General features: G+C 39.0%; 1 protein-coding gene across 2 annotated transcripts in view; it reads right to left on the reverse strand.

The window, feature by feature from the left end:
• Sh3gl3 (SH3 domain containing GRB2 like 3, endophilin A3) overlaps positions 1-26463 on the reverse strand; it is a 50644-nt gene continuing 24181 nt past the window's right edge. The window contains exons 4-9 of one of the 2 annotated variants that reach the window (XM_026388189.2): positions 25495-25598; positions 24046-24094; positions 12411-12433; positions 3286-3297; positions 426-508; positions 1-206 (exon numbers count right to left, since the gene is read on the reverse strand). In XM_026388189.2, the coding sequence (XP_026243974.1) occupies positions 1-206; positions 426-508; positions 3286-3297; positions 12411-12433; positions 24046-24094; positions 25495-25598 (477 nt within the window). Of the gene's footprint in view, positions 207-425; positions 509-3285; positions 3298-12410; positions 12434-23987; positions 24095-25494; positions 25599-26463 lie in introns of both variants that reach the window. The other variant, XM_026388188.2, reaches the window with a different exon arrangement.

Here is a 26463-nt window from a genome sequence, read left to right on the forward strand (position 1 = left end):
TTACTGAGGTAAAGGCACAATGACTTCGACATAATTAATGGGGAAGAATCCGGACTCCCCACGTATCATTCCTTCATACCAGTTTTCATCTATTTGATTGGTTAATGTAATGATGTCCCCTTCTTTAAATCCTAATTCTCCTTGGTTTTCTGGCTCAAAGTCATAGAGACCACGACAGCAGGGCTGGTCCATGGGAACGTTAGAACCTGTCCGCATGATATGGAGACAAAAAAATACAGGTTAACATGACCAATCACCCATGGGAAACTGGAAATGTGGACACCTCTAGAGAGCACATTGGGTCTTGGCTTCCTTTCCTGCTGTCCATGGGTGCTGCAGCATGGTCTCTGCCTCTTTCACCAGCTGCCTGAGCACACCTCTGGGCCACAGTGTCTGTCTCCTTTGTCCTCCCAGATAGAGGATGCATGCCAAGCCCATCTCCTCAGAGCTGCTACTCAGCTCTGCCTGGAGCCCTAAGGGAGGGGCAGGAGAATGACAAGGCCAACCCCTCCCCATGGGGAGCTTACAGCCTCTTTGTGGAGACTGGATGGTACATAGAAACAGTTAAAGGACAAAGTTGAGAAAGTTAAAGAGAGGAGCAGAGATGCCTGAGAGAACTGGTGGTCAGAGAGAACGTTTTAGAGCTGGTAGCCAGGAGCCAGAGCGGGAATGGGCAGAATATTCACAGGTTCAGCCTTACATCTCAAGGTTACCATACGGAGCCTAGAGTTCTCAGACTATTTTAAAACAGCTTGCTTTTTTTCCTAAAAGGAAAAAATGGTAATCATTAAAGAAGAACTCTAACCCACAAACCTAGAAATAACCAATGTTAAGCTTTCAGATTCCAGGTGTCATCATGAATGTATTTATACATGTACATTAACATATAGTTGTTTTCATTCAAGAATCTTCTTGTACACAACTATTGTAAGGTGTTGCTGGGTTACTTTTAGTTACTGACCAACTGTCAACTTTACTAATGTGACTCTATTGTTGGATATTTGAGATCCTTCCTTGATTTTTATTTCTTTTCTTTTCCTTTCTCTCTCTTCCTTTCATCATTCCTTCCTTCCTTCTCTCTCACTCTCTTTTGGCTTTCATAGTTAACTCTTTGCAAAATAGTGTATACCTATATGTACACATACACATACAAACAAGCATAATTTTCCTGAGGATAAATTCCTAGAAAGGGATTTGATGATCATAGAACATTAATTTTTCTAAAATATTTGATATTTGCTATCAATTTATTATTCAATCATTACTTTCTAAAAAAAATTAGGAGCCCATTAGAATACAAATATTGATCCATATTCCTAGCTTATCTACTATTTTTTGTTTGTTTCATTTTTGCTGTTTGTGCTGGTGATGGGGCAAGGAATAGAGTTTCTATTGTTTTGACAGGCATCCAGAAATTTGAAACAGAAAAAGCATTAACTTCAGTATGAATGTATCAAGTTTTTCCCACAAAAATCTCATTTTAAGTTTGGTTGTTCAAACATACTTTTGAGTATTAATTTTAGGAGATTTTTTAAATGTCTGATCACTTGAAATAACCCACGCTGGTTCATATACTACAATTTTTATTCTATGACTAGATTAAACCTGTTACTATTTTAAGATTTTTGTATCTGTATTTAAAAGTGAAATGATTTTGTTTTTGAATTTTGATCAGGCATTGGTTCCATAGTGATTTTAGCTTTATTTTTAAAAATTAGGTATTTCAGGGCTGTGGCTGTAACTCAGTGGCAGAGTGCTTGCCTAGCATGCATGAGGCACTGGGTTTGATCCTTAGCACCACATAAAAATAAACAAAATAAATCCTAATTCTGTCCATCTACAGCTACAAAATTTTTTAAAAATAATTAAGTATTTCTTATTTTTCCATTTTCTAAAATATTTACATTTTGAAGCTTAGGGAAAAAATGCCTCAAACTGAATAGAGATGCATTGTAGTTTGGTTGAGGGTAATGACTTAGTGTGTCATGGGAGGAGATGGCATCACCCCACAGCAGTTCTCTGTAGCCTTTCAAATATCTCAGGAAATGCCACTATTACCTGTGAAGGAATGGAAAGTGAGCCACAGGCAGGAGCTGAGGGCCCCTGGCCAAGAGAGATGGTGCCTCACGTGGAGGAGACTGGGAACATGGAGGCCAAAGTTGAGGTCAAAGTGAGACATGATTGTCTCTGAAGACAGGGCCATCTCAGAGAAGCTCACACCTGTCTACGTGGAAACCATCATATTGATGGACCCAAGTCAACCAAGAGAAGGTCAGGGAAGCCTCCCGCCACCAGCAGCTGCCTAGCTATGTTAATGCTCCTCTAAGTCACAACACAGGCAAAAAGAGACCTGAAAAGGAAGAGGAGGGTGACAGTCCAGAGTAAGACCATGGCAGTTTCAGTGTTCATCCTTCAAGAAGAAGGTTTAATCCTTTCCCAGAACTGAAATATCTGATGCATTTTTCTTATTTCAGCTCTCCGATTTTATGCTTTCCATTTTTATTTCCTTTTTTCTATTATTATGAAACCCTGTTTCTCCTTAGACTTCGAACAAGAACTGAAACAAATTCTGCAAGAGATTATGGGCTTTCCTCACCAATCCAAGTAAAGAGAGAGAGAAAGAGAGAAGGAGAGAGGAAATTGGGGTATTTTTCTGGTTCAACAAATGAGAAGTCTCTTTGTCCTGGAGAAGGACAGGGGTCAGCAGCATTGTGGGGAGAGGAAGGGAAGGGTCCAGGGAAGGTCCAGGGGGGGAGTTTTCCTGCTGTGACAAGGACTTTATGTTGGTTTCAGTGGCATGAAATTCACTGAGTAGTGTCCATTTCACCCATTTTCGTGACTGACAGGGAAGTCCTCAAGTTCCACCAACTGCCTACAACCTTATCAACACTCTGGCCATGTCTACTTGAGAGGGAATACATGAGACCAGATTCACCCAAGGGGCTCTAATTGATGAAGTTCCCCAGGGGACATTTAGGAGGCTCCCCACTGCCGTTCGAAGGCAATAGTTCTCAACTAGGTAGCATATTAAACAGGCCTCTGAAGGGGTGAACACCATATCAACTAAATCAGATTCTCTGGCGATGGAACTGGAATAGCAGTATGTTTTCAAACTTTCCAGATCTTTCCAATGTCCTGGGGAAGTTGAGGATCACCAGTGTATTGGCCCTCCCCTTCCTCCATGTTCTTTTCCCAGAGCTTGGAAATGTTGAGGAACTTCAACGGAAGGGGAAAGGAAAGGTGGTGGGGAAGGGCTCTTGTTCCTCTCTAGCAGGCTGCTCACACCCATGTGGCAACCTACAGGCAGGGCAGCCTCTTAACTTCTAGGACCTCTTTGATGTTTCTAGCATTTGGATTGCTCCTTTCATGAGAGACCTCATCCTAGCCTAAGTCTGTTTATTTCTTCTGTCTTGACGATGAGAGTTTGTGCATAGGAGGATTTAAATACTAGGGCTCAGTTCATTATTTTGAATTCAAAAAGAATAACATTCAACAATGTCAAAACATTGGGGAACTGAGGGTTTCCAACATAAAACTTTTCATTTGTGTTTGGCTACACAGTATTTATCTGGGTGGGTAGGGGTGAGACGTTGAAAACCCAAGGCGATTTGAGCCCCAAGTAAAGTCAGTTTTATTAATGTACAACTATTTTAATGTGGCATATAAAAATGGTTAGTATTCTTTTAGCATTTCTCCATCTACCAGTTTTTAACACACTAGTCAGGTTCCAAACCACATGGTAGTCTCAAGAAGCTTTTCCTTGAACATAGAATGTTAATGCTAGAAGGGAATTTGGCAGTCTTCCATGAACCTACCCCCTTTATTTTTTAAATTTTGGGAGACCCTGGGTAGAGCACTAGGGGTGCTCTACCACTTAGCTACATTCCCAATCCTTTTTTTTTTTTTTAGAACAGGGTCTCCCTATGTTGCTGAGGGTGGCCTTCAACTTGTAATGCTCTTGCCTCAGCCTCCTGAGCAGCTAGAGTTACAGGTATGTGCCACTGTGCCCAGATTCCCCTTTTTGAAGAGTGGAAATGGTTTCAAGAAGTCACAATGGCCTACCCCAGACAAATGGTGAAGCTAGAACAAGACACCACAGTCCAGACCCCAGAGTGCCACCTGTATAACCCAGGACACTGCCAAGGGTTGTTAAGATATTTCTGGACTATCACACTCACTAAGAGGCTAACTCTATTTTTTCTTCCTATTATTATATAAGCCACCAGCAATGACCAAAACAAATACTAAATACAGGCATGCACTTATCCAAGCCAATCACCTGGGTGTGCATACATGTGCACACTGCATGCACTCACTGAATATATCAGGGAAAAGACACATTCCTCATCATTCGAGGCAAGGGACAACTGCCAGCCTGAACACTTAGATACTCTGAGAGCAAAAGCGAGACTGGCACTCATATTATACTCCATCAACAAATAAACCCCAGATACAATATCTCTCTGGAGACCACCAAGTGGAAAGACCCCAGAGTTCCCCATCTCAAGTGACACATACGTACCTGGATTCCATACACATCTGCACAGCCCCAACACTGAGCACAATTCCTAGCAGCAACAGGCACTTGATAAATTCATGCCAGCCAGAGCTCAGACTGGCTGACCCAAATTACATATACAGCAGGATGATATTTTGAAACATCATTCAATGCTGGGGCCCTCAACCCAAAAAACTATGGTCTCCCTTGAGGGGGAGTATAGAACCTGGACATGAACAAAGCAGTAATGTTTGGCTTTTAAGTTCCAAAATAATGCCACTTCAGCTGTGAAATGTTGAAGACCAAGGCAGAGCAGGTAGGTTTTTATGAAAAAGAAAGAAGTTTTAGGTTCTAAGAACCAAAGTTTGGAGGCCTCAGAGACTAGAGGTTATTTTTACAAGCCATGGAGAGGGAAAGGCTGTTTCCTGACATTCAGAGAAGAGATATATGTTCCTCCTAGAGGGGGAAAGGGCCTGGTGAGAGAAGGTAGGTGAGATGGTTGAGATCTCTCTGGATTTCACCCCCAGCCAGATGGTCTTAAGCCCCACTCTCCAACGGAACCTGAGAGAACACAGGCTCCCCATAGCACTCTGGACCAACAAGGTAACCCGGTGCCCAGCAGAAATATTAGGGTGGTTTTATTAAGCAGAGAGGGCTGAGGGAGCCACATCCTTCACTTCCCATGAATGGTGAACAAATCCCCTCAAGTGCCAGCAGGAGATGAGGAAAGGCCAAGGGGCTGGTTAGGCCAGAGGCCACCTGTGGGCAGGTATACAGGCTCAGGACGTAGACTTTCTACAATCCAGCCCAAGACCCAGGCCTCCTGGGTCAAGTCACCTCAGCTGTGGACACAGGCCTCCTGGGTCAAGTCACCTCAGCTGTGGACATAAGCCTCCTTGCCAGCCACCCATGGCACTTCACAAACTCCCTGGCTCACCCAAACATCATCTTGGTGTACATGAAGAGGAGGAGAAAAACCAGCATCCCTGATAGGGAGTTTCAGATATGAACTGAGTTTAAGTCCTAAATCAACTTAATAATAAATACATCATCTACGCTTTCTATTGGAAGAGAATGAATTACCTTGAAAGGCAAGATTATTTTTTTTCTGCCATTAGAAGAAATGGAAAAAATATTTTTTCTTTTTTGGCCAACAGTAGAACTGGAAAAAAGATTAAGTTGTTTCCACCACCATTGGTTTAAAGGAACGAGCAAGTTCAGCTTAGTTGAGAGAAAGTTTCTGCCCACCTGAGTGATAGAGGCTGAATTTCCCCTTGATATGAAAGAAGTCAACCATGGAAGGAACACAAATCCAGGCAGAAGGGGCTCTTCAGTGGGATCGTTCAAACTGTATTAGACATAAGCACTGCAAGGTGCCCCAGGGCCTGGCTTCCTACTACCAGAAGCCAGGACCTTTCCCAAAACTTCCTTTAAAAACAATTAGCCCTACTCTGCATCCCATTTTGTTGACAACCCATTCTCTCTATGTCCCCAGCTCCCCCCAAGTCCTGTGGCTGTTCCTCATACATCTCCACCTTTCTGCTCTTTCACCTACAGGACTTGGCTCCTAAAACCACTGAGAAAGTGCACATGAGACCTCGCTGGCCCATGTGGATCTCCCTGCTGTAGAAACAGCCAGTGAGGCACACAACCCTATGCCGTCCAGAGAGGAGGCTGCAGCCCACTCCTGCCCTCCCAAAGAGCCCATATTTATTTTCTCTTACTCCTGAGAACTGGCTTTAATGAAACAGGAGAGAAGAGGTGGGAAAAACACAGTCTTCCTTGTTAAAGTACTGAAACAAAGATTATTTTAACAGAGAAAAGGGAGTGACCCCGTTAAATATTTATTATTCAAGCTTTGATCCACACCATTAACAGAGAGAGAGAGAAGGAGAGAGAGACCCTATCACAAGGGTTTTAAGATGACTAGACAATAAATACTTTATCAGCAACACAATAGGAAGGGAAACCATGTTCTCATGAAAATAAATTTCACTTCCCTCCCGTGGAACTGTTTCTAAGAATATAGGGTCCCCTCTTATTTTAACTACAGGAAAATTCTTTGAGTGTCCTCCCCACAACTTCATTCTTTTTTGCCCAAGTCCCTGCTGCAAAGACTTCCTCACATATATCAGCACTGAACACGTTTTATTTAGGTGGTGGTCATCCCACACCACATTCCTCAGCGCCACTCAGCTATGGGGATGAAGTCATACCTCTCAGTTTCAGCGTTTACCATGTGCAGAGGCAATGTTTTAATACCTCACAGATATTAATGGATTTAATTTCCAGAGAAATCCCATGTTTAGGTAACATCATATTCCCCAATTTAAGGGATAGAGAAACTGAGGTTCGACATGATTAAACAGCAGTGCTGGGATCCAACTTGTCAGTCCAGAGTCTGCACTCCTGATCACTGTGCCATGTGCTCTTTCTGATAACTATCAGTGGGTGAGGTTTTCCCCTCTCTGTTCTTCAGCCGAAGGAGAGGTCCATCAGCTGGGCTTGGAAGGAGTCTTTGGGTCCTCAGCTGGGCACTTCCAAGGGAGCTCCCAGGCCAGGTCAGCTACCCTGAGGAGGGCTCTGTGTCTTTTACTAAAAGAACATTCTCTACCTAAATCCTACCCTGATTCTCTGGGCTTTGGCCCAGGACCCACCTAGTCCTACTCCACCTTGAGGTGTGTTCTTGACTTCTCCTCTGTCCTGCCTTCCTCTGCCTGAGCTCCTTCATCAAAGTGAGCCACTTAAGGCTTCAATTTAAAGCAATGTCTGCTCCAGTGGTGGGTTAGACACTAGAATAGAGACAGCATCCTACTAAGGGAGTGGCATTTGTGTAGCTTGGCCTTCTCATTCATTCTCCTTCTCTTTGTCCTGTGCCAGGATCTATAAGCTTTCTCATTTCTAATGAGAGAAGGGAAAGTAGGAGAGGTCAGTGGGGCAAGGGGACTCCTCCTCTCCAAAGCACTAAAAATCACAGTTCTTTTATTGTACTTGAACTTGAGTTATTTTCAGACCATCAAAGGAGCCCATGACTTTCTCTTCTCTGCTGCCATTGACTTTGGGAATCTCATGGCCTGGGAGCATTTGGTCAGAGCATCCCTATTGAAAGGCAAACCTGACCCCCGACATACACACCTGCTTTGGAGGGAGAAAGGGGATGGAGAGAGACGTCATTCACACAACTGCTGTCAACATGAGTCCCTGTTGTAGTACAAGGTACGGAGTCTCCAGGAAGCTACTGACCTGAGGAGGGCTCTGTGTCTTTTAGTAACTGCCCCAGAATGCTGTGCCTTGTGAGTTTTTGTTCCTGCTTTTTATAGTTTTTCTCTTGCCTCCCTTGTAGTCAGGCTGCGACCTGTCACTTTTTCCTGCTGTCAGTGGGCCTCCCCGAAGCAGTCCCTTGGGCCTTTCTAATATGCTGGTTCCAGTCTGCTGTAGGCTGGGAAATCAGATAACCAATTATGTAGCATTAACAGCTGCTATACTGTGGGTGCTTACTTTGTAGCAAGTACCATGCCCAGCACCTCTAACTTACATGATCTAATTTAATCCTTAGAATAATCCTTTGCAGGGCTGGGATTGTAGCTCAGTGGTAGAGTGCTTGCCTCACATGCATGAGTTCGATCCTCAGCACCACATAGAAATAAATAAATAAAAATAAAGATATTGTGTTCATCTACAACTAAAAAATATACATATATACATATATATGTATGTGTGTATATACATATAGACATATGTGTGGTATGTGTGTGTGTGTGTGTGTGTGTGTGTGTGTGTGTGTATATATATATATATATATATATATATGAAAAATCCTTTGCAATAGGAGTCATAATCCTCATTCTTTACATGACAAAATTGAGACCCAGAAGTATGAAGTGACAGAGCTGGGATTTTGGTTTCCCTCTAACTCCATGCCCCCCCCCCTTCACTCCTTCTGGCTGGGTGGGCTCATTTTCCATTCACTTCCTGGTCTGATACTCAGAAGTTTAAAGGTCTTTTCTTATTATTTATGCTACTGCCAGGGGCACTATAGAACAAAAAGGAAGGTACCTATTAATGGGTAGAGTTAGCATCCAATCAAGAATAGAATCTAACTAAGTGTCTTTCTGGAAGCTTTGGTTCCACAAGCAAGATCACCCTGACATTTAAGGATACTTGTGACATCAGGCCAAATGATTCATCTCCTACCTTGTTGGGGCAAAGAACTGATTTGGCACTTTTAAGGTTACTTCTGGACTCATTCTCGAACACTTGCCAAGTACATACATACTTTCTTTCTCTTTAGCTGACCCATACACAACATTGCTGTATAGTTCCAATAAATACCACAAAACCATTTTGTTTACCATTTCTAAAATACCACTTGGGCCCATGGTAAAAGTGCACTGGATAGAAACTTGAGATCCCTGAGTCCTACCTCTGAATAAGGTCATCTTTGGGCCCCAATTTCTTTATCTGCAAATTTTCAGTCATAATCTAAGATGTATAAGTTGAAAACTACTGAGAAAAGCTAGTAAAATCTATAAACTGTCTTTCTAGAAATAACATCCACAGGATGTACTTATCCACAGGAAATAGGATTGATGGAAATTACTTGTCAATAGAACTCAAGTTTAATCACTGTAATCTATAAAAATAAGCATGTGTGATTTGTTTTAAATTTAATACCAATCCTCCACCATTCACACTGGTTATATTATTTTGGATTAACTAGTAGAGCTTGTGCCCTTCATTCTACAAAGTCTTGACTTGAATGCTGAGATGGCTCAGGCAGATACCTCAGAAGCTGCAGCCCATTTACTTATTAAAACTTCCTGAGAAGTGACAGATGTAGTTTTCTGGTCCCTGGCACAGGAATTGGCTTGCAGGTGATATTTTGGTTTAGCCTGATCCATGTCTTTTAAACAAGGTGGATTAGTTGCCAATATGGAAAAATCAGGAGATTGCACATAAACATATGATTTCTGGCTCCTCTTGAAAAAAAGCAGAAAGACTGGCTATTCTAGGTCCACATTCTTGGGCAAGGGAAAGCTGCTATAGACTATTGGTCACCCACTTTGGACAGGGCAAATGATTCCTACTAAGCTAGAGACTTGCCTCTCTGTGTTAGGCTCCTGACTGGGAGACTTGGTGTTGTTACCAGGCCGGTGCAATTTTCTTACACTTTTCTTATTCTCTCATTCCCAGAATCTGGAGAGTTTGTAGCCACACCCACTGGACAACTCCAGAAGCTATCATTCATGTGGATTCGAACTGGAGTTCCCTAGAACTGTGCTACATGGCTATACTGTTTGTAATCCCTGGAAACATATTGACTTCTATACTATTTTCAAAAAATAATTGAATAGAATAATTTTAGATGATGGGATTTTAAATGTTCATTCAAAGATTAAATATATTATTACAAAACACATATTAAGATGTTAAGATAGATACTCAGCATTTGAGATGACATATCATATAACTATTTCAGCTAAGTCATACTAAAACTTCTACAGCTAAGTTAGAAGTTAAGCTGTATAGCTTTTCAAAAACTCCTTTTGCATAGTATTTGGAAGAATTATGGGAAATAATTCTCTGCAGTGAGAAAAACTTTCCCCTTCAAATCTTCTTTCAGTTTGGAAAATAAAAGGACTCTTTCTTTATTTCCCTCATCAATGGCTACTGATTAACAATTGTAAACACAGCTCACACTTTAATTTTTAAAAAATATTTTTAAATATAGAAAACATTAAGTACTTAACCTATACACTTCTCCAATTTTCAAAATATTTTTAGTTGTAGTTGCACATGATAAATTTTATTATTTATTTATTTTTATGTGGTGCTGAGGATCAAACCCAGCACCTCGCACAGGCTAAGCAGCCCTCTACTGCTGAGCCACAACCCCAGCCCCCACCACTTTTCCAATTTTTAAGAATTCTAAGTACTCACAAAAGATGAACATTGCAGTCACAGAATTAAGAGTTGGAAAGTACATTAAAATTCATTAAGTCTAATCCCTTCATTTGGGTACAAGTTCAAATCAGTCTAGAGATGTTAAGGAACTCACCCAAGTCACACAGCTAATGAGTATGAGAGTCTGAACTACAATGTGCCACTCCTTTCTACATGTTTGTGTCTCTCTTGTCCATAACCCTGTCTCTGAATTCTGAACCACTCGACATGGTCTACATTAGTGGATGAGGGGGAAAGCAGGGAAGGAGGAGAAAAAAATATGAGGAAAAGAAAAGAGGAGAAAAGTAAGAACTTGCTGACTGAACAAACTCCATTTTCACTGCTCTGTGAAATTTTAATTTCCTCTTTGGAAATGTAGGTTTAAAAAAAAGGTATGTTTCTATTTGCAAAGTGCTCGTCTTCTTTAATTTTTAAATCTCACATTTCACTTCTGAATCAATGTTTATTTTTTAGCGTAATCCTAGAGATTTTGTACCAATGAGACGAATGACTTAGGCTCTAGAAATTATTTCTGAGCAGGCTTCGAAGTGTTAAGAAATTTATAAAAGTCTCTTTTATACCTAAAGAGAGTTAGAATGTCTTAATACAAGTCATTTGAGAGATTTATTTTGCCTCACTCTGACATGCCTGTAGCACACATTTGGAATGCACATTTGTTAACGAATCTCAGCCTTTTCTACATTTTTAAAGTAGATCTAAGTGTATAGTCTATTAACCCTTCACTGTCATTATATAAGTTGTCAGCATATAAAACGGTACCTTCTGGGCTACGGCTCAGTGGTAGGGCACTTGCCTGGCACATTTAAGGCACTGGGTTTGATCCTTAGCGCCACATAAAAATAAATAAATAAAAATACAGGTATTGTGTGTCCATCTACAACTAAAAATTAAAAATAAAATGGTACCTTCTTTAGGAATATTAGTGGAGAAGAAAATGCTTCATAAATATATGACTTGATAAAATGTGTAAAATATACCTCCCTCGTTCTTCAATGTTTTAATGCATAATTGAGAAAATGACAACCTGGTGGCTGATAAAAAAATTCCGCACAGATGGAGAAGATACTTGAGCATAGGTCACAGGTCCCTACACTGTTTTCTTCAAAATCAACAATTTTCTGGAACTGCCCAGGCACACATTTCATCCCAAGGACTTTCCTTGGCCTCCTTTTCTCTTTGGGGACAGGGGTAGCATATGCTGATAAAGCAGCACAGTTCATACTCACAAGCTTGGACAGGCACTCATATATCCTAGCCAGAGCCTGAACTTGGATTTTGTCTGCAATCCATCATTTCAAGTTGTGATTCCTCTCCTTCTCCATTTCTGGCAAACTTTATTCATTCCTTAAACTACCTAGCAATGATATTATCAAAGATTCCATCTCAGTCCCACAATGCATTCTGCCTAATTGACCCATGTCCTTTCATCTCTCTCTAAACTTTTTTCTCTAGAAAGAAGAAATGATGAAGAAAATGTTCTTGGAATTCATTTCTGGCACAGTCTTTTGAGCTTTGCTTTAAATTGTTAGTGAAATGCTTGACATTTTTCCTTTACTTTATAAACATTATGTGCAAATCATTCAGAATCCTAATGGAAAGTAATTTCCCATTAATGCAAGCTATAAAATGTTATTTTCTTTTGAAACTGCGCCTGAGAAACAAACACTACAGGACTCCTTTACACTCAAAAATTCCACCCACAAATCAATGAAGCTCGATGCTAGGTGTGTGACATGGGTACTCAGAGCTTCTGCCAATGGAAACTTCAAAGAGGTGGCCCAGGAAAGGCACAGGCAAACGGCCAACAAAGGCACACAGGAGAGTCTGTAGCAGGGGTGAATCTAGTTATTGGACATGAAGGCTTCTTTCAAGCCTTCTTTTGCACATCTGTGATCCCTGGCTGAACAACACCCTTCTAATAACTTAATCTGCCTAGGGACTGAGCTACTGGCCAAGAAGGAAGGGACAAAGCTCAGGCATGCACTGCCTGGATGAAGAAGCCAGAGAACTCACTGTGCTATCAGTATTCTCTTCCTCCAATTTGGATGCATGATCCCTCTGCAACCATGTGCTGACCACAGATTCCCTATGATGAGTCTTGGAAATAAATCATTCCTAGTGCTCGTGAACATCTCGTAAAATTCTCCAGTCTTCCTTCTTAATGATATAAAATGAAATATCTATAGGAAAGCATCCATCTCTGTTACTTACTGGCTCTGTGACCTTGATAAAATGTCACTTAACCTCTCTGAGCATTCTTATTTGTCTGTATGTAAAATGGGAATAAAAATAGCACTAGACATGTATGTAAAGTATTTAGAACACTATTTAACCCATAGTGAGCATTTGAGCATAGTAACATTATATCATTATTTATTATTTTGTTTTTATTGTTTTCACTTTTTTACAGTATCATTATGAGGATGAAATATTAGGTACATAAAGCATCAAATAATAACACCTGGCATACTTTAGGCTCTCAAATGCTATGAGCTTATGGCTTTCAGTAATGCTTTAATTCAAATAACTTTTCATTTTTATAGAGTTTAATACTCTTTACACTGCCAAAAAGGCCAACACAAAATACAGCCAAGTTCTCTGGTACCAAGTGCAAGTATGATGTCTTGGGCCCTTGACTCTAGTTCTGGGGTCCTGTCTTCAAGCATGGAACCCTTGTTTTATGCAAGATGAAAGATGGAGAGAGCAGAGCAAGAATTGGGCCCACCTAGGTGGTGTTCTGGGTTCTTCCTACTCGAATATAATATATTGGGGTGCGGAGGCTGGCACTGGAATCATTTCCAAAGTTTTCAATTAGTCTATTGATATCCAGCTTATTTCTAAACAAAAATTTGAAGTGACTTACAATAAGTAAGTAAATTTTACAATAATATCTTCATATTCTGATAAAGTTTTATTAGAATAGAAGTAGAAAGGTAAAGGTAAAGGTAAAAAGCAGGGAAACAATATAATTTTCATCCAAATAACATAACTTTTGAGATTAAAAGTTACACTGAACCAACAGGCATATGCTGGGACTATCCCAAAGGACGTGGGACATATGGTCATCCCCATCAAAGGAAGGACAAAAATACTAGCTACAGTTCTTTAGATGGTGTTGTGCTTGAACCTTACATCTGGTATTGAGCTTCCTGGTAGCTAGAGCAAATGGAGAATACAGTGGGGCACATACTTCTATAAAGAAGGAAGTATACCTCCTGTTCAAAGCCATCAACTTTTCCCACTAGTAAATACATTTTTATGCAATATTCTTATTAAAATATAATTTGAATAATATCTTGAGAAAAAAAATTCCATAATCCTATCTTTAGACTAATCTTCATACAGATACATGTTCACAAAGTTATAATCATAGATTACTTACAATTTTTCATCTTTCTTTTCTACTTACTATCAACATCTTATGTTTCTTCATATTCTACTTATTAATACGTTTAAATAGATGCAGGATATCTCATTTTGTATACCACAATCTCTTAACCAGTATCCTACTATTGACAAATAAATGTTGGTTATTAGGCTGTTCTCACAACTTTTTGTTTGTTTAGACAGTTTCTATACAGATATAAAGGAGGATGCTTTGCTTAAATTATTTCTTTTAGGATACATTTCCAGGAATGAAGCTACTGGGAGTATGGAAACATTTGGTAGACATTGCCAAGTTGATTTTGCAGCGAGTCATATCAGGATCTGGCAAACTATGGCCTGAGAACCAAATAACAATTTAAAGGAACACAGCTATGCCCATTCACTTATATGTTGTCTATGAACATTTTTGTGTGTTACAACAGACTCAACTAGCTGCAATAGAAACAATATTGCCCAATAGAGAAAATAATGCCTAAAATATTTACTATCTGGCACTGTACCAAAAAAAAAAAAATCTTCCCATCCCTAGTTTATCCTAATGTATATTCCTACCTTGTCTGTGAGATTGTACCATGTACCACACTCCAACAGAAATGAATTTACGAGATCTTGTAGAGGACACTGAGTCACAAAATAGACATTTTCTTCCACAATAAGTCTGTAGTAAATGTATGTGGTAGAGATTGCAAGCTGGCCAACAAAACCCACTCTTCCTTTCTTCAATAGTAATATAATTGTAGGTAGGATATGAATTTCCAGCTCACCTCTCCCCAGCCTTTGCAGTTTGATGAGTTATATGACCAAGCCATTGCCAATGAGATGAGAGTAGAAGTGACGTGAACCACTTCTGGCTTATTTCCTTTGGAGGATACCTCTGGCCCTGGACTTCCATTCTTCATTTCTGTCCTGTTTGAACACTACCTTCTTGAGTATCCCGAGAATGGTAGCTACCAATAGAGAAACTGGTACCAGGAGTGTGGGGTTGCCATAGTAACACCTAAAATTAGTAGTACTGATTTAGAGGGCCAGAAGTAATAAAGAAGAAATAAATTTAACAGGTATAGAATCCAGTAAACTCTTATTAGGTTTCATAATCAAATATTTGTCCTTGATAACCTTTGAAACCAGAGCACATACCAGTATCTCCGAAGAAAAAAGATGAACAAAACCAAAAAGTTACTGTTAGACTCCTTAACTAGATCTAACAAGTTAGTGTAAGAAGGATAAAAACTGCCCAGTTTGCAAGTAAATGAAGGAAGACCATAATAATCTGAGGTTGGGATCAGCACATTAGAAACAACAGTAACTGCTTCTGTGCCCCCAAAGAACAGAACATCAGCAGATTGCTATTCCAAATAATTCTCAGGGACCTCCCTAAACCAAAGAAACACAACTCTACCTCAAAAATTAAAGTTATTGCCTCCTGCTCAGTTCTGTGGTTTTGGATGCCCTAGAGGTAACCTCCATAACTTGAGAGGGGAAGGCATGGGATTGATAAGAAAGGAAGAAAAGTAACCTGTCTTAAGAACTATGTCTAAGAAAGGATTTTGAGCGGGGTGTGGTGGTGCATGCCTGAAATCCTAATGCCTCAGGTGGCTGAAGCAGGAGGATCTCATGTTCAAAAGTCAGTCTCAGCAACTTAAAGGCCCTAAGCAACTCATCGAGATCTTGCTTCAAAATACAATATTAAAAGGGCTGGGGATACAGTTCACTATTGAATCCCTGGGTTCAACACTTGGTACCAAAAAAGAGGGAAGAAGAAGAAAGAAGAAGAAAGAAGAAGAAGAAGGAGGAGGAGGAGGAGGAGGAGGAGGAGGAGGAGGAGGAGGAGGAGGAGGAAGGAAAGAAGGAAGGAAGGAAGAAAGGAAAACAGAAAGAAAGGACCTTGAGGTCAATTATGGGAAAACAGACCTGCCTGAAAGCAGATTGTAGCTCCATATGTTTCTGATAGAATCAAACTAAGGGGAAACAAGCTTAACCAGAAAATATCTGCATCTATTGGACATTAAGGAATTCACAAGCCCAAATCATAAAGAAGGCAACTTTCCAAAGACTACCTCATATGTGGACTCAGAAGATATGAAAGATTAAGAAGGGGGCAATGTAGGGGCCCACAGAGTGAAGGACAAGATAGGAACTCTCCCCTAAGGCAGCAGAGTCACCATCTAGTCAAGATACTTCCTTCACTGCCAGGGTAGGGGGTCCTTGGCAATTTCTGTCCAGCAGGATCCATCATTGTTATGGACTTGTTTCTGCTGTGTATTCCCATTTTCCATTGTCTGAATGTTCGCATCTGCCCCAGATGAAATTGGTGAAATCTAATCCCTGATGAGAAAGTATTAAGCGTTGGGGCCTTCAGAGGTGAGTAGGTCATAAAAACAGCCCTCATGAATAAGATTAGTGCCTATGAAAGAAGTCCAAGGAAGCTAGTTTGTCCCTTCTGCAGTGTGAGGATAGAGCTAGAAGGTGCCATCTGTGAGGAATGGGCCTCAGAAGACACTAAATCAGCCAACACTTTGGTCTTGGATTTGCCAGCCTCCAGAAAGGTATGCAATAAATCCTGTTGCTTTTAAGTTTCCCACTCTCAAATATTTCGTTATTGTAGTATGAACAGACTGATATGTAGTAGGATAGACCTCAGGTTAAAAACCTTTTGCAGGCAAGAGTCCTAACTTGAACTGGGTAGTGACCACCCAGCTAGAGATCACATTTCCCAGGCTGCTTTGCCACTACATGCAACTATTTGGTTGAGCTCTTGTCCCTGGACTGTTGAGTGTATCATTTCCACCTTGCTAGCTTAGGATGAAGTGTCTAGCCTACATATTTTGGTTTTTACCCCCTTCTTGCTGGCTGGAGCGACAACAACTTGGAAATCACATGATAAGGATGCCAGAGCATCTATCCACCTGGGCCCCTGAGCAGGTCTGGGGACAAGAATCACCCATCCTTTTGGAATATTCTCCCTGGACTGTTGCACGAGTAAGAAAAATTTATGCTGTTTCATACTGCACTTGAGTTTTTCTTTTTTCTTTTTCTTTTTTTTTTGATACAGAAATTAGTGTCACCCTAATATAATATAAAAGAAGTCTTCAGAGAACTATATCTGAATATCCTCTTGATTATTTTTAAAGAAATAAATTTAACTAAAATAACTTTAAAGGAAACATTATGTCAAAAATGTAAATTGAAAACTAGCACCACATGCTATAAAAAGACTATATGAAAACAATTATGATGGAAAAGGGGGGATTTAATTCAATTCAAGTTAGGACTCTTGCCTGAAAAAGGTTTTTAACCTGAGGTCTCTATCTTCTGTTAAAATTGGACATTAATAACATTTCATCACAAAACTATGACTTTACATCAGAATGACTGAAACAGAATTAAAAAAAGAATATTCTTATAATGTGATTCAAGATATTTATGCTGACATTAATTTAAAAGCAGAAAAATGCAATCAGATGCCAAAGCTCAGAATAAATGCATACTGGTAGCTGGGTAGCTATTGTGGCACTCTGAAAGAAAAGGAGCCAGGTAAGTCCTCCCTTCCTGGGCTTGTGTTGTGTGCCTGGGAGCCCAGACATCTGCTTTCAGGAAGGAGTATTGAATATGGTGACCCAAAATAGGATATCAGGGCAATACTATGGGTGATGGAAACATCCTGAAAACCAGAAACCAGTATTTAATAAGCTGAGAATCACTTAATCCCCCTTTACCATGGGAGGCCAACTAGAAAGGAATCTCAAATAAAATATTCATATAGAGCCAAGAATTAACAACATTGGATGAGAAAAAACTTCATAAAAGAGATGGCAGAGGGCTGGGGATGTGGCTCAAGTGGTAGCACGCTTGCCTGGCATGCGTGCAGCCCAGGTTGGATACTCAGCACCACATACAAAACAAAGATGTTGTGTCCGCCAAAAACTAAAAAAATAAATAAATATTAAAATTCTCTATCTCCCTCTCTAAAAGAAAAAAAGAGATGGCAGATCTAAACAAACACTCAAGGAGATAAAATTTAATATATTACAAAAATAGAGACTTCTTAAAATTGTAATTAATATTCTAAAAAGGATCTGAAGGATCTAATTACTCATAAGGTTAAAATTTTAGAAATTTGAATATATATATGGTGGGAACCCAAAAATGCCTTTCTCTCCTCCTCCTAATCCTTGAAATCTATGAATATGGTATCTCATGTGGCAAAAGAGAATCTTTCAACTTTTCTTTTCTTTTTTTTTGGTACCAGGGATTGATCCAGGGTTGCTCTACCATTGAGCTAAACCCCCAGCTCTTTTTATTTTTTTATTTTGAGTCAGGGAATCATTAAGTTGCAGAGACTGGCCTCAAACTTGCAATCTTCCTGCCTCAGTCTCTTGAGTTGCTGGGAATACAGCTATCACACCTGGCTTACAGATCTTGATATAGATAGATTACCTTGAATTATGTGGGTGGGCACTTATAGTCATACAATTATGTGTGTGGACTTAATATAATCAAAAGGGGCCTTATAAGAGGGAAGCAAGAGGATCAGACTCAGAAAAGAACTTGCAACTGTGAAAAATGAGGCTGGAGGGGTGGGATTGTGGATCAGCGGCAGAACATTCACCTAGTATGTGTGAGCACTGGGATCCAACCTCAGCATCACATAAAATAAATTTAAAAATAAAATAAAGGTATTGGGCCCAACTACAACTAAAAAAAATTAAAAAAAAAACAAGGCTAGAGGCAGATGTGAAGATGTCATGCCACCAGCTAAAAAGATGGAGCAAGGGGCCAGAAGCCAAGGAACACAGAGCCTCCAGAAGGTGGGAAAGGTAAGAAATGGATTCTCCTCTTGCATCAGCTCCTGAATTTTAGGCCCTGTGGTCCACACAGCTTTAAAATGGATGATAAATGTGTATTAATTTAAGCCACATAGTTTGTAGTGGGGAAACTAATATGATAGAGGTAAGAAACTGAGTAGATATGCTAAATAAATGAATGGTATCAGCAAAGAATAAAATGATATAATGAAATTTCCTCTGAGGGCAGAGATGAGGAAAGAAGGGATAGGACACTGAGACACAGAGGAAGAATCAAAAGAGCCAATATCTAATGGGAGTTAAAAAGGGAAAAAAATCAAGGAAATAGAGAAGTATATTTAAGGCTTTAAAAAATATTTCCAGGTTTAAAAGCAATATGAGTAATTAGATTAAAGGGTCAACAAGAAGGAGGAAGGAGAAGGGAATGTAACCGGTCTTCCCATATTTGATTCAATTGCGAAGAAACATGGATAGGTCCAGCACTACCATTAGAGATTTCAATACTCTTTTTACCCAAAAATTATAGGAAAAAAACAGACTGCAACAAATCAGAAGATATAGAAGAATTGAACAACACTAAGAAGTTGATCTAACTGACATTTATAGAACACTCCACCAAAGAAAATATAATACACACATTTTCAAGTGCACACAGCACATTTACCAAAACGAATTATATTCTGGGCCATAAAGCAAAATAATTTAAAGGGTACAATTCATACAAAATATGTTATTTGAACAAAATAGAGTTTATCTGAAGTCTCAAACAGAAAGATATCTGAAAAAGACCACATATGTGGAAATGAAATACTTCAAAAGAAATCATAGGTTAAAGAGATTTGAAAAATAAAATTATAAAGGGTTTCAAAGAGAATGAAAATAAAACCACAACATATCTGAATCATGAGATACAACTAAAGTAGTACTCAGAGGGGAATTGATAGCAGTAAACACATACGATTATTAGAAAAGAAGAACAGACTCAAAGACCTTAGTGTCTATTATAAGAAACTAGAAAAAGAGCAAATTAAACCCAAAGTAAGCAGAAGCAATGAAATAATAAAGATCAAAGTAGAACCAAAACGGAATATAGTAAACATGAGAGAAAAAACACTGACAAAAAAATGGAAAATTAAGAAATTCATAGCCAAAATGAGATGATTAAGAAAAAAAGGAAAGAAACTACCAATAAGCAGTATCAGCAATGGATGAGAGAGGTGACACCTCCACAAATTCTGCATATCTTAAAAGGATAATAAGAGAATAACTGGAAGAACTTTATGCCTAACTGACAACTTAGGTTTATGGACAAATTCCTTGAAAGAGACAAACTTTCTCAAGAACCTGGTAACATTGATATCCCTGTATCTATTTTTAAAATGTCGCATCTGTAATTTAAAACTTTTCCTTAGAGAAGAAAAGGAGAAGCTTTAGCCAGCTGATCCAGATGGGCATCCTTAGCCAGCTGATCCAGATGGGCATCCACAGTGCTCAGTCACCTAGACAACCTGATACACTGTGGTGAGGAACCCAGACTCACAATCTCATTCAGACCATGAATAACACTAAATCAACCTCAAAATCCCTGAATAGTACTCTCCCAAATGGTCAAGCTCGTTTAAAACCAAGAAAGTCTTAGAAATTGTCACAGCCAAGAGGGGCCTAATGTGACAAACTACTAAATGTTAGGTGGTATCCTGGAACAGAAAAAGAGCAAATTAAACTCAAAGCAAGCAGAAGCGATAAAATAATAAAGGCCAAAGTGTTCAAGATTGGAACATTCAATTTTATTAAACTACTGATTTTTTCTTAAGGGATCAGAGAGTCAACCCAATATAAATCAAAATTCAAATGTGCTTTAAAAAAATTGAAAAGATGATCTTAAAATTCTCAAAAAAATGCAAAGGAACTAGAATAGCTAACCCAGATTTGACTGAAAAAGAAGACCAAAGTTAGAGGATTAACAGGACCTGATGTCAAGACTTAGAAAGCTATGACAAGCAAGAAGCAGGAAGTCGAATAAGAATGAAAGTAGAGCCCTAGTCCCTCAGTAATGATGCTGTGCATATTATTTTTATGCACATGGCATTGTAGTCATTGTTACAGAACATAAAAATGGAGGTTTGGGCTGAGGCTTCAGAACTGTTTTTAAAGCTTGGTGTGCAGAAGATCACCCTGAGAACTTGAAACAAACAGAAGTGATGGGGGGAACGTTTTTATTACTCTTAACCCTAACTCACACCTGTGGCACAACCAGATCACGTAACAAAGATTAGAAAAAAAATTCAGAGAAGTTATGGAGAGAGCATGGAGGAGCTGGAATTTGCATATTCTTCTGAGAGAAAGAGAGAGGTTAGGGTAGGAGGGAGATTTATTTAAAAGTGCCCTCAAAGAGCATGAAGTTCTCTAGAGATTCAAGAACAGAAGGGGTAGATGAAACAAAGAAGCCTAATACCATCCCTGCCCTGATATCTAGCTTGCCACTGAAATAGTATATTAGAGATTTTAACTTTGGTTACTATACAGGTCTTAGCAATTGGGCCACTGTGCAAACTTTCACTTATACAGTGAAGTGACTGGAGAACTCATGTGACCTAGATATAATCAGAAAAGTCTTGGGGACTGCCCAGGTCTTCATTCAGAGATAGCAGCAACTGCATGTAAAATAACAGCAGGGGAAATGAGAGGGGTGGATTTTAATACTTCTGCATGATGAAAATGATCATTATGTAATAAATATTTATTTGACAAAAAATGGTGATTTTAAGTAAGCTGGAAGAGGGGGTGTATATGGGAGACCAAAGGAGAGCAAGTTGAATGCTTATCTTCTTTAGTAGGAAATCATTATTTGTGACCCAAAACTGAAAAATCAGCAAATAACATTTTGTTTAGAACAATGGAGTTAAATACCAAACAGTGGAGAGTTGAAGGTGGTTTCCTCTGAGAGTGGAAATAAGCCTTGGCAGAGGAGTAGAGAGGGAGACTACTGATTTTCATAAATAGAAGCTTTGTGGTACCATTTTATTTTAAAAACTACATGTACATATTATTCTGAGAATTGTTATTTTTTAATTTAGTTGTAGATGAACATAGAGTATCTTCACTTATTTTTATGTGGTGCTGAGGATCGAACCTAGCGCCTCACACATGCGAGGCAAGCACACTCCACCACTAAGCCACAGCCCCAACCCCTGAGAATTGTTATTTTTCATTAAAAAAAGGAACTTTAAAGGGAGTGTAGTGGTGGAAGAAAATTCAGACTGATGGTTTTCTGGATTGGGTGTGCTATGGAAGAACAACCAGACACCCAACAACAGAATAAATGAACCTCAAGCCACATGTCACATACAAACCCTACCTCAAAATCGGTCATGAATTTGAGAAAAAACATAGGAGAAGATCTTACACTAAGCAAGGCAAAGAATTCTTAGTTTCATATCAAGAACAAATAGCAGAAGAAACGGATAACTTGGATTTCATCCAAATTAAAAACTTTTGATCTGTGAAAAACCCTGTTAAGATAATAAAATGTAAGCTGCAGAGTGAAGGAATATATTTGCAAACCACTTTCATAACCAAAAAACCCCACTACATTTAGAATGTAGAGAGAATTCTCAAATCTCATCAGTAAAAATACAAATAATCTAAGTAGAAAACAGGCAAAGATATGAAAAGAAATTTCATCAAAGGGGACCTTCAAATGGTAAATAAGCAAATGAAGAAATGTTCAACATCATTAGTCAAAGGAACTACAATTAAAAATGGTAACAACCCCAAATGCTGGTGTGTATGTGAAGTAACTGTATCACTCATACATGGCTGGTGGGAATGCAAACTCACACAGCCATTCTGATAGTTTGGCAGTTTATTTTAATTTACAAAATCCAAATGATTAGCATTTAAGTATCCAGAGGAGATTTTAAGTCACAGAAAACTACAGCAGAATAACTTTGGTGTCAGAAAGACTTTTCTCAATGGCATAAAATGCAAAAATCGTAAGTATACACAAAATGTAAAAATCATAAGTAAAATATTGATAAATTTGACTACATCAAAATAGAGCTTCTGTATACTCAAAAAAATGAACAAAGCAAATCACAGCAACAAAACCAATAAATAGATAAAACACTTAATAAACAAGATTTAAAGATAAGTGACAAAGAGGGAAAAAAATTGTAAATATTAAAGAATCCATACAAATCACTAACATAAACTACCTAAAAAATGACATAAGTAATTCAGACATAAGGAAAACAAATGATGAATTAGAGAAAAAATATTCAATCTCACTTGTAATTATGGAAAGACAAGCTAAAATTGAATGCCATTTTTTAATTCTTGAGTGCTCAGAAGAAATGGAAGTGTAATTACATGGGCATTAGGAAGCAGGTATTCGAATAGTAAAGGTCATGTAGGTAATTTAGGCAATTATCTACTGTCACTTAAAATGTGCATAATACAGCAATGAGCCTAAATCAGCAATTTCATTTCCTAGAAAGACTTGCTTATCAGAATATGGAGGAAGATAAAAGGTATTCATATTAGTAAATTTAAAAAAAAAACTAGGTTAATTAATAGGGATATAGTGTATGTATAATAAAAAACTATGAACTCATTAAAAAGTGATAGATCTATATGCAAGGAATGAAAATAACTCCAAGAAATAGTAATATTTTAAAAATCAAACTGTGTAACAATATGCCTAAGTTGATGTTACATTTATAAAACAGAAAAAAATCTTAAAACTGTGTGTGTATGTATGTGTACATAAATACATATGAGAGTATTCATACCAAAAGGTTAACAGTGGCTATATCTAAGGAGGAGATTGGGTTGGAATGGGCAATCACAAGAGACAACAGAATTTTTATACCATCTGAATTTTTCCCCTCAGTTTGATCACTTTACTCAAGATTATATTTATGTGTCATTTGTCATTAAAAATGAAGAATGCAGCACTTAAGACAGAGCCCAGCATATACCAAGTGCTCAACAATAAAAAACTTTAAAAATTAGTAAAATACTTTGAAAGTTAAAAACGTAAGGATAATGTAGCAACAAGGGTCCTAAGATCGAGGGTTTATCTAATTGCCATATAAGGAGGTTTTAGTAAAGTGATGGAATTCTTCCTGGTGTTCATTTTCAAAATCGGATGAGTATTTGAAATAGGAAAAAGGGACATTGTTGGGGGAAAGAATTTCACCAAATCAGCGAAGGAATTCAGAATGTTAGGGTTTTTGCATGGATAGACCTCACAACAAGAAGCAGATCAATGTTTCTAGAAGAAGCCTTATTGAGGGGCACACTTCATACATTGAGAGAGGTTAACGTACCTGCCGACTTTGCTGCAGAAGTGGAAACCCCATTGAACTCACTAGTACTCCTTTTCACGGGTCTTGGCTTATATTCTCTTTTAGGGATATTGGATGCAGCCGTAATTCTGTAACACACATTGGAATCTGAGTCAGGCATCTGATAAAGATAGCAGAGCTTTCAAACACACCTTCACTAAGCCCTGATGAGTATGCAAACCTAGGTTACATGAGTGACCAGGGAGGTGACGGATTTTACACACTGATTCCTTAATAGCCCTAAGGGACAGAAGTCACATCCTAAATGCAGTTTTCCAACTATCTATGTGAGCTTCTCAGTGAAATTCATCTTGAAGACCATTTAGCCTCATAAGTCCCAGAGGCATTTAGCAAGTGGCCCCTCAACCACACTAGCTGCCTTCTTCATTCCCCTCTGTTAGAGAATTTGAAAATATCCTCCTATAAGAGCTAGATGAATATCTAGTGGATGCTTCAGGGACTGGACACATATCCTTCTAGAATCAGGGCATTGAATTGAGAGAAAATCTCTCCAGATTTGTTTTTGCCATTGCCATAATGCTGTGTAAAACAATTTTCTGTTATCAAATTTGTTCAAAACATAGGGTATTAATGGTATTTTTAGCCCAACATTTTAATTAGTGGGATTGCTGTGCATATTATAGATGTTATTACTAATTTTCAAAAATATATAGACTATGTCGATCATTAAAACCATAAAGCACAAATCTCAATATTTCTTTCATCTTTCAGAATATGCTGAAATTGCTTTTCATGTCAATCTTATGAATACAGTCTGGTTTTTTGTTTGTTTTTTGTATATTTGGTACCAGGGATTGAATTCAGGGCCACTTGACCACTGAGCCACATCCCCAGCCCTATTTTGTATTTTATTTAGAGACAGGATCTCACTGAGTTTCACAGTGCCTCAGTTTTGCTTAGGCTGGCTTTGAACTCAAGATCCTCCTGCCTCAGCCTTCCAAGCCACTGGGATTATAGGTGTGCACCACCCCGCCCAGCTCAGCCTGGTATTTGTACTAGTGAAGTATAAATATATCTTTTGTATGGATATTGACATATTTTCTGAATCATTCCATTCTTCTCTGCATGCCCCTAGGTGTTGGGAAGAGAGTATACACCATAGCTACTGCCAGCTTAAAAGTGGAGAGCAAAGTTCAGCAAGTTGGCAAGGAAGCAGATAGCTCTGCAAGGGTCAACCTCCAAGTGGGCAAGGGAACCCTTTGTTTGATTACCCTAAACACAGCGGAGAGAAAGGGGGCTTTAATGAAAAGAAAAAGGAGAAAAGCTATCAGATTTCTTTTCCCAGTTCTGACTTATTGTCCAAAGTCACATATTAGTTTTCTGTCCCATCCATGCCTAACCATGAAAGCCAACTAAAGAAATTTCAGCATAGAATGGGGCAGAGGGAAGGGGAGATAAAGAGACAGAGATTGATTTCAATTGACTTAACTCTGCAGCCCCTGGCTATAAGAAAGGTAAAGGACCTTACCGCATTTGTAGCTTGCTCTGCAGCTCCTGCAGAATCTCTGTGGACTGTTTGTGATAGTCTAAAGCTGCCTCTATAAACACGGCCAACTGGCTGACTTGCTCTACCTGCAGCAGAAGTGCAAAATTACTCCATGGAGGCCAGAGCCCATGTAATGTCCAGAGAGAGGTGCCCAGCAACAAAGACCCAGCTTTGCGGGGAAGCCCAACGTCTGCCTTGGCTCTGGTCCATTTCATTTCATTCCATCTTGGAGCCCTGCATAATAACCATACAGCCGTGGTATAGAGATGTAGATGCTGGAAAAACATGTTCACATTTATTTGTGATTATGAATTTAATGTAATTCAATAATATGCTTTCTTTTCCAATTAGGTGTTGATATTCTATGGACATTTTTATGCTTATAGTTCACTGATCTGAAAATGGAGAAAGGAAGCTTTTCCAATGGTAAGTGAAGCCAACACCTAGTAAAGAAACTTTGTGAAGTGTCTCTATGGGCACTTTCTAGCTAAGCAAACCCCAGAAAGTAAGTAAATTAAGCTGTTCTCAGATAAGAATGGAGTGCCCAAAAGCAACATGTGCTGCAGGGCAAAGAATCCCCCTGTGTATTTTATTGCTACCAGCAGAAAATATTTTCCCTGAAACATACAGTGGAAAAGAATGAACTACAAAGATTCCGGCGTATTTCTTTCCCACAAATCAACACAAGTTAGTGGTCAACTTACAATGGATGCTTAAACAAGCAAACAAACAAAGCTTTGTCTTGTGAGCAAAGTCCGGAAGACCTGGAGGTGTGTAATTTGAGGGAAGAGCAATATTGAGAGGGCCCAAGAGCTTTCCTGCTACCCAACAAGGTTAAGGAACTGCTTTAAGAAGTAAAGATTAATAAAACGTATTTCAGGAAGCCTCAGAGGCAAGTCCCAGAAGGCTGAGGTGATACCTCCCAGCATAAATCCCATGAACTCCAAATCT

Source organism: Urocitellus parryii, chromosome 6 (assembly GCF_045843805.1).
Source record: "Urocitellus parryii isolate mUroPar1 chromosome 6, mUroPar1.hap1, whole genome shotgun sequence".
NCBI classification, from domain to species: Eukaryota; Metazoa; Chordata; class Mammalia; order Rodentia; family Sciuridae; genus Urocitellus; species Urocitellus parryii.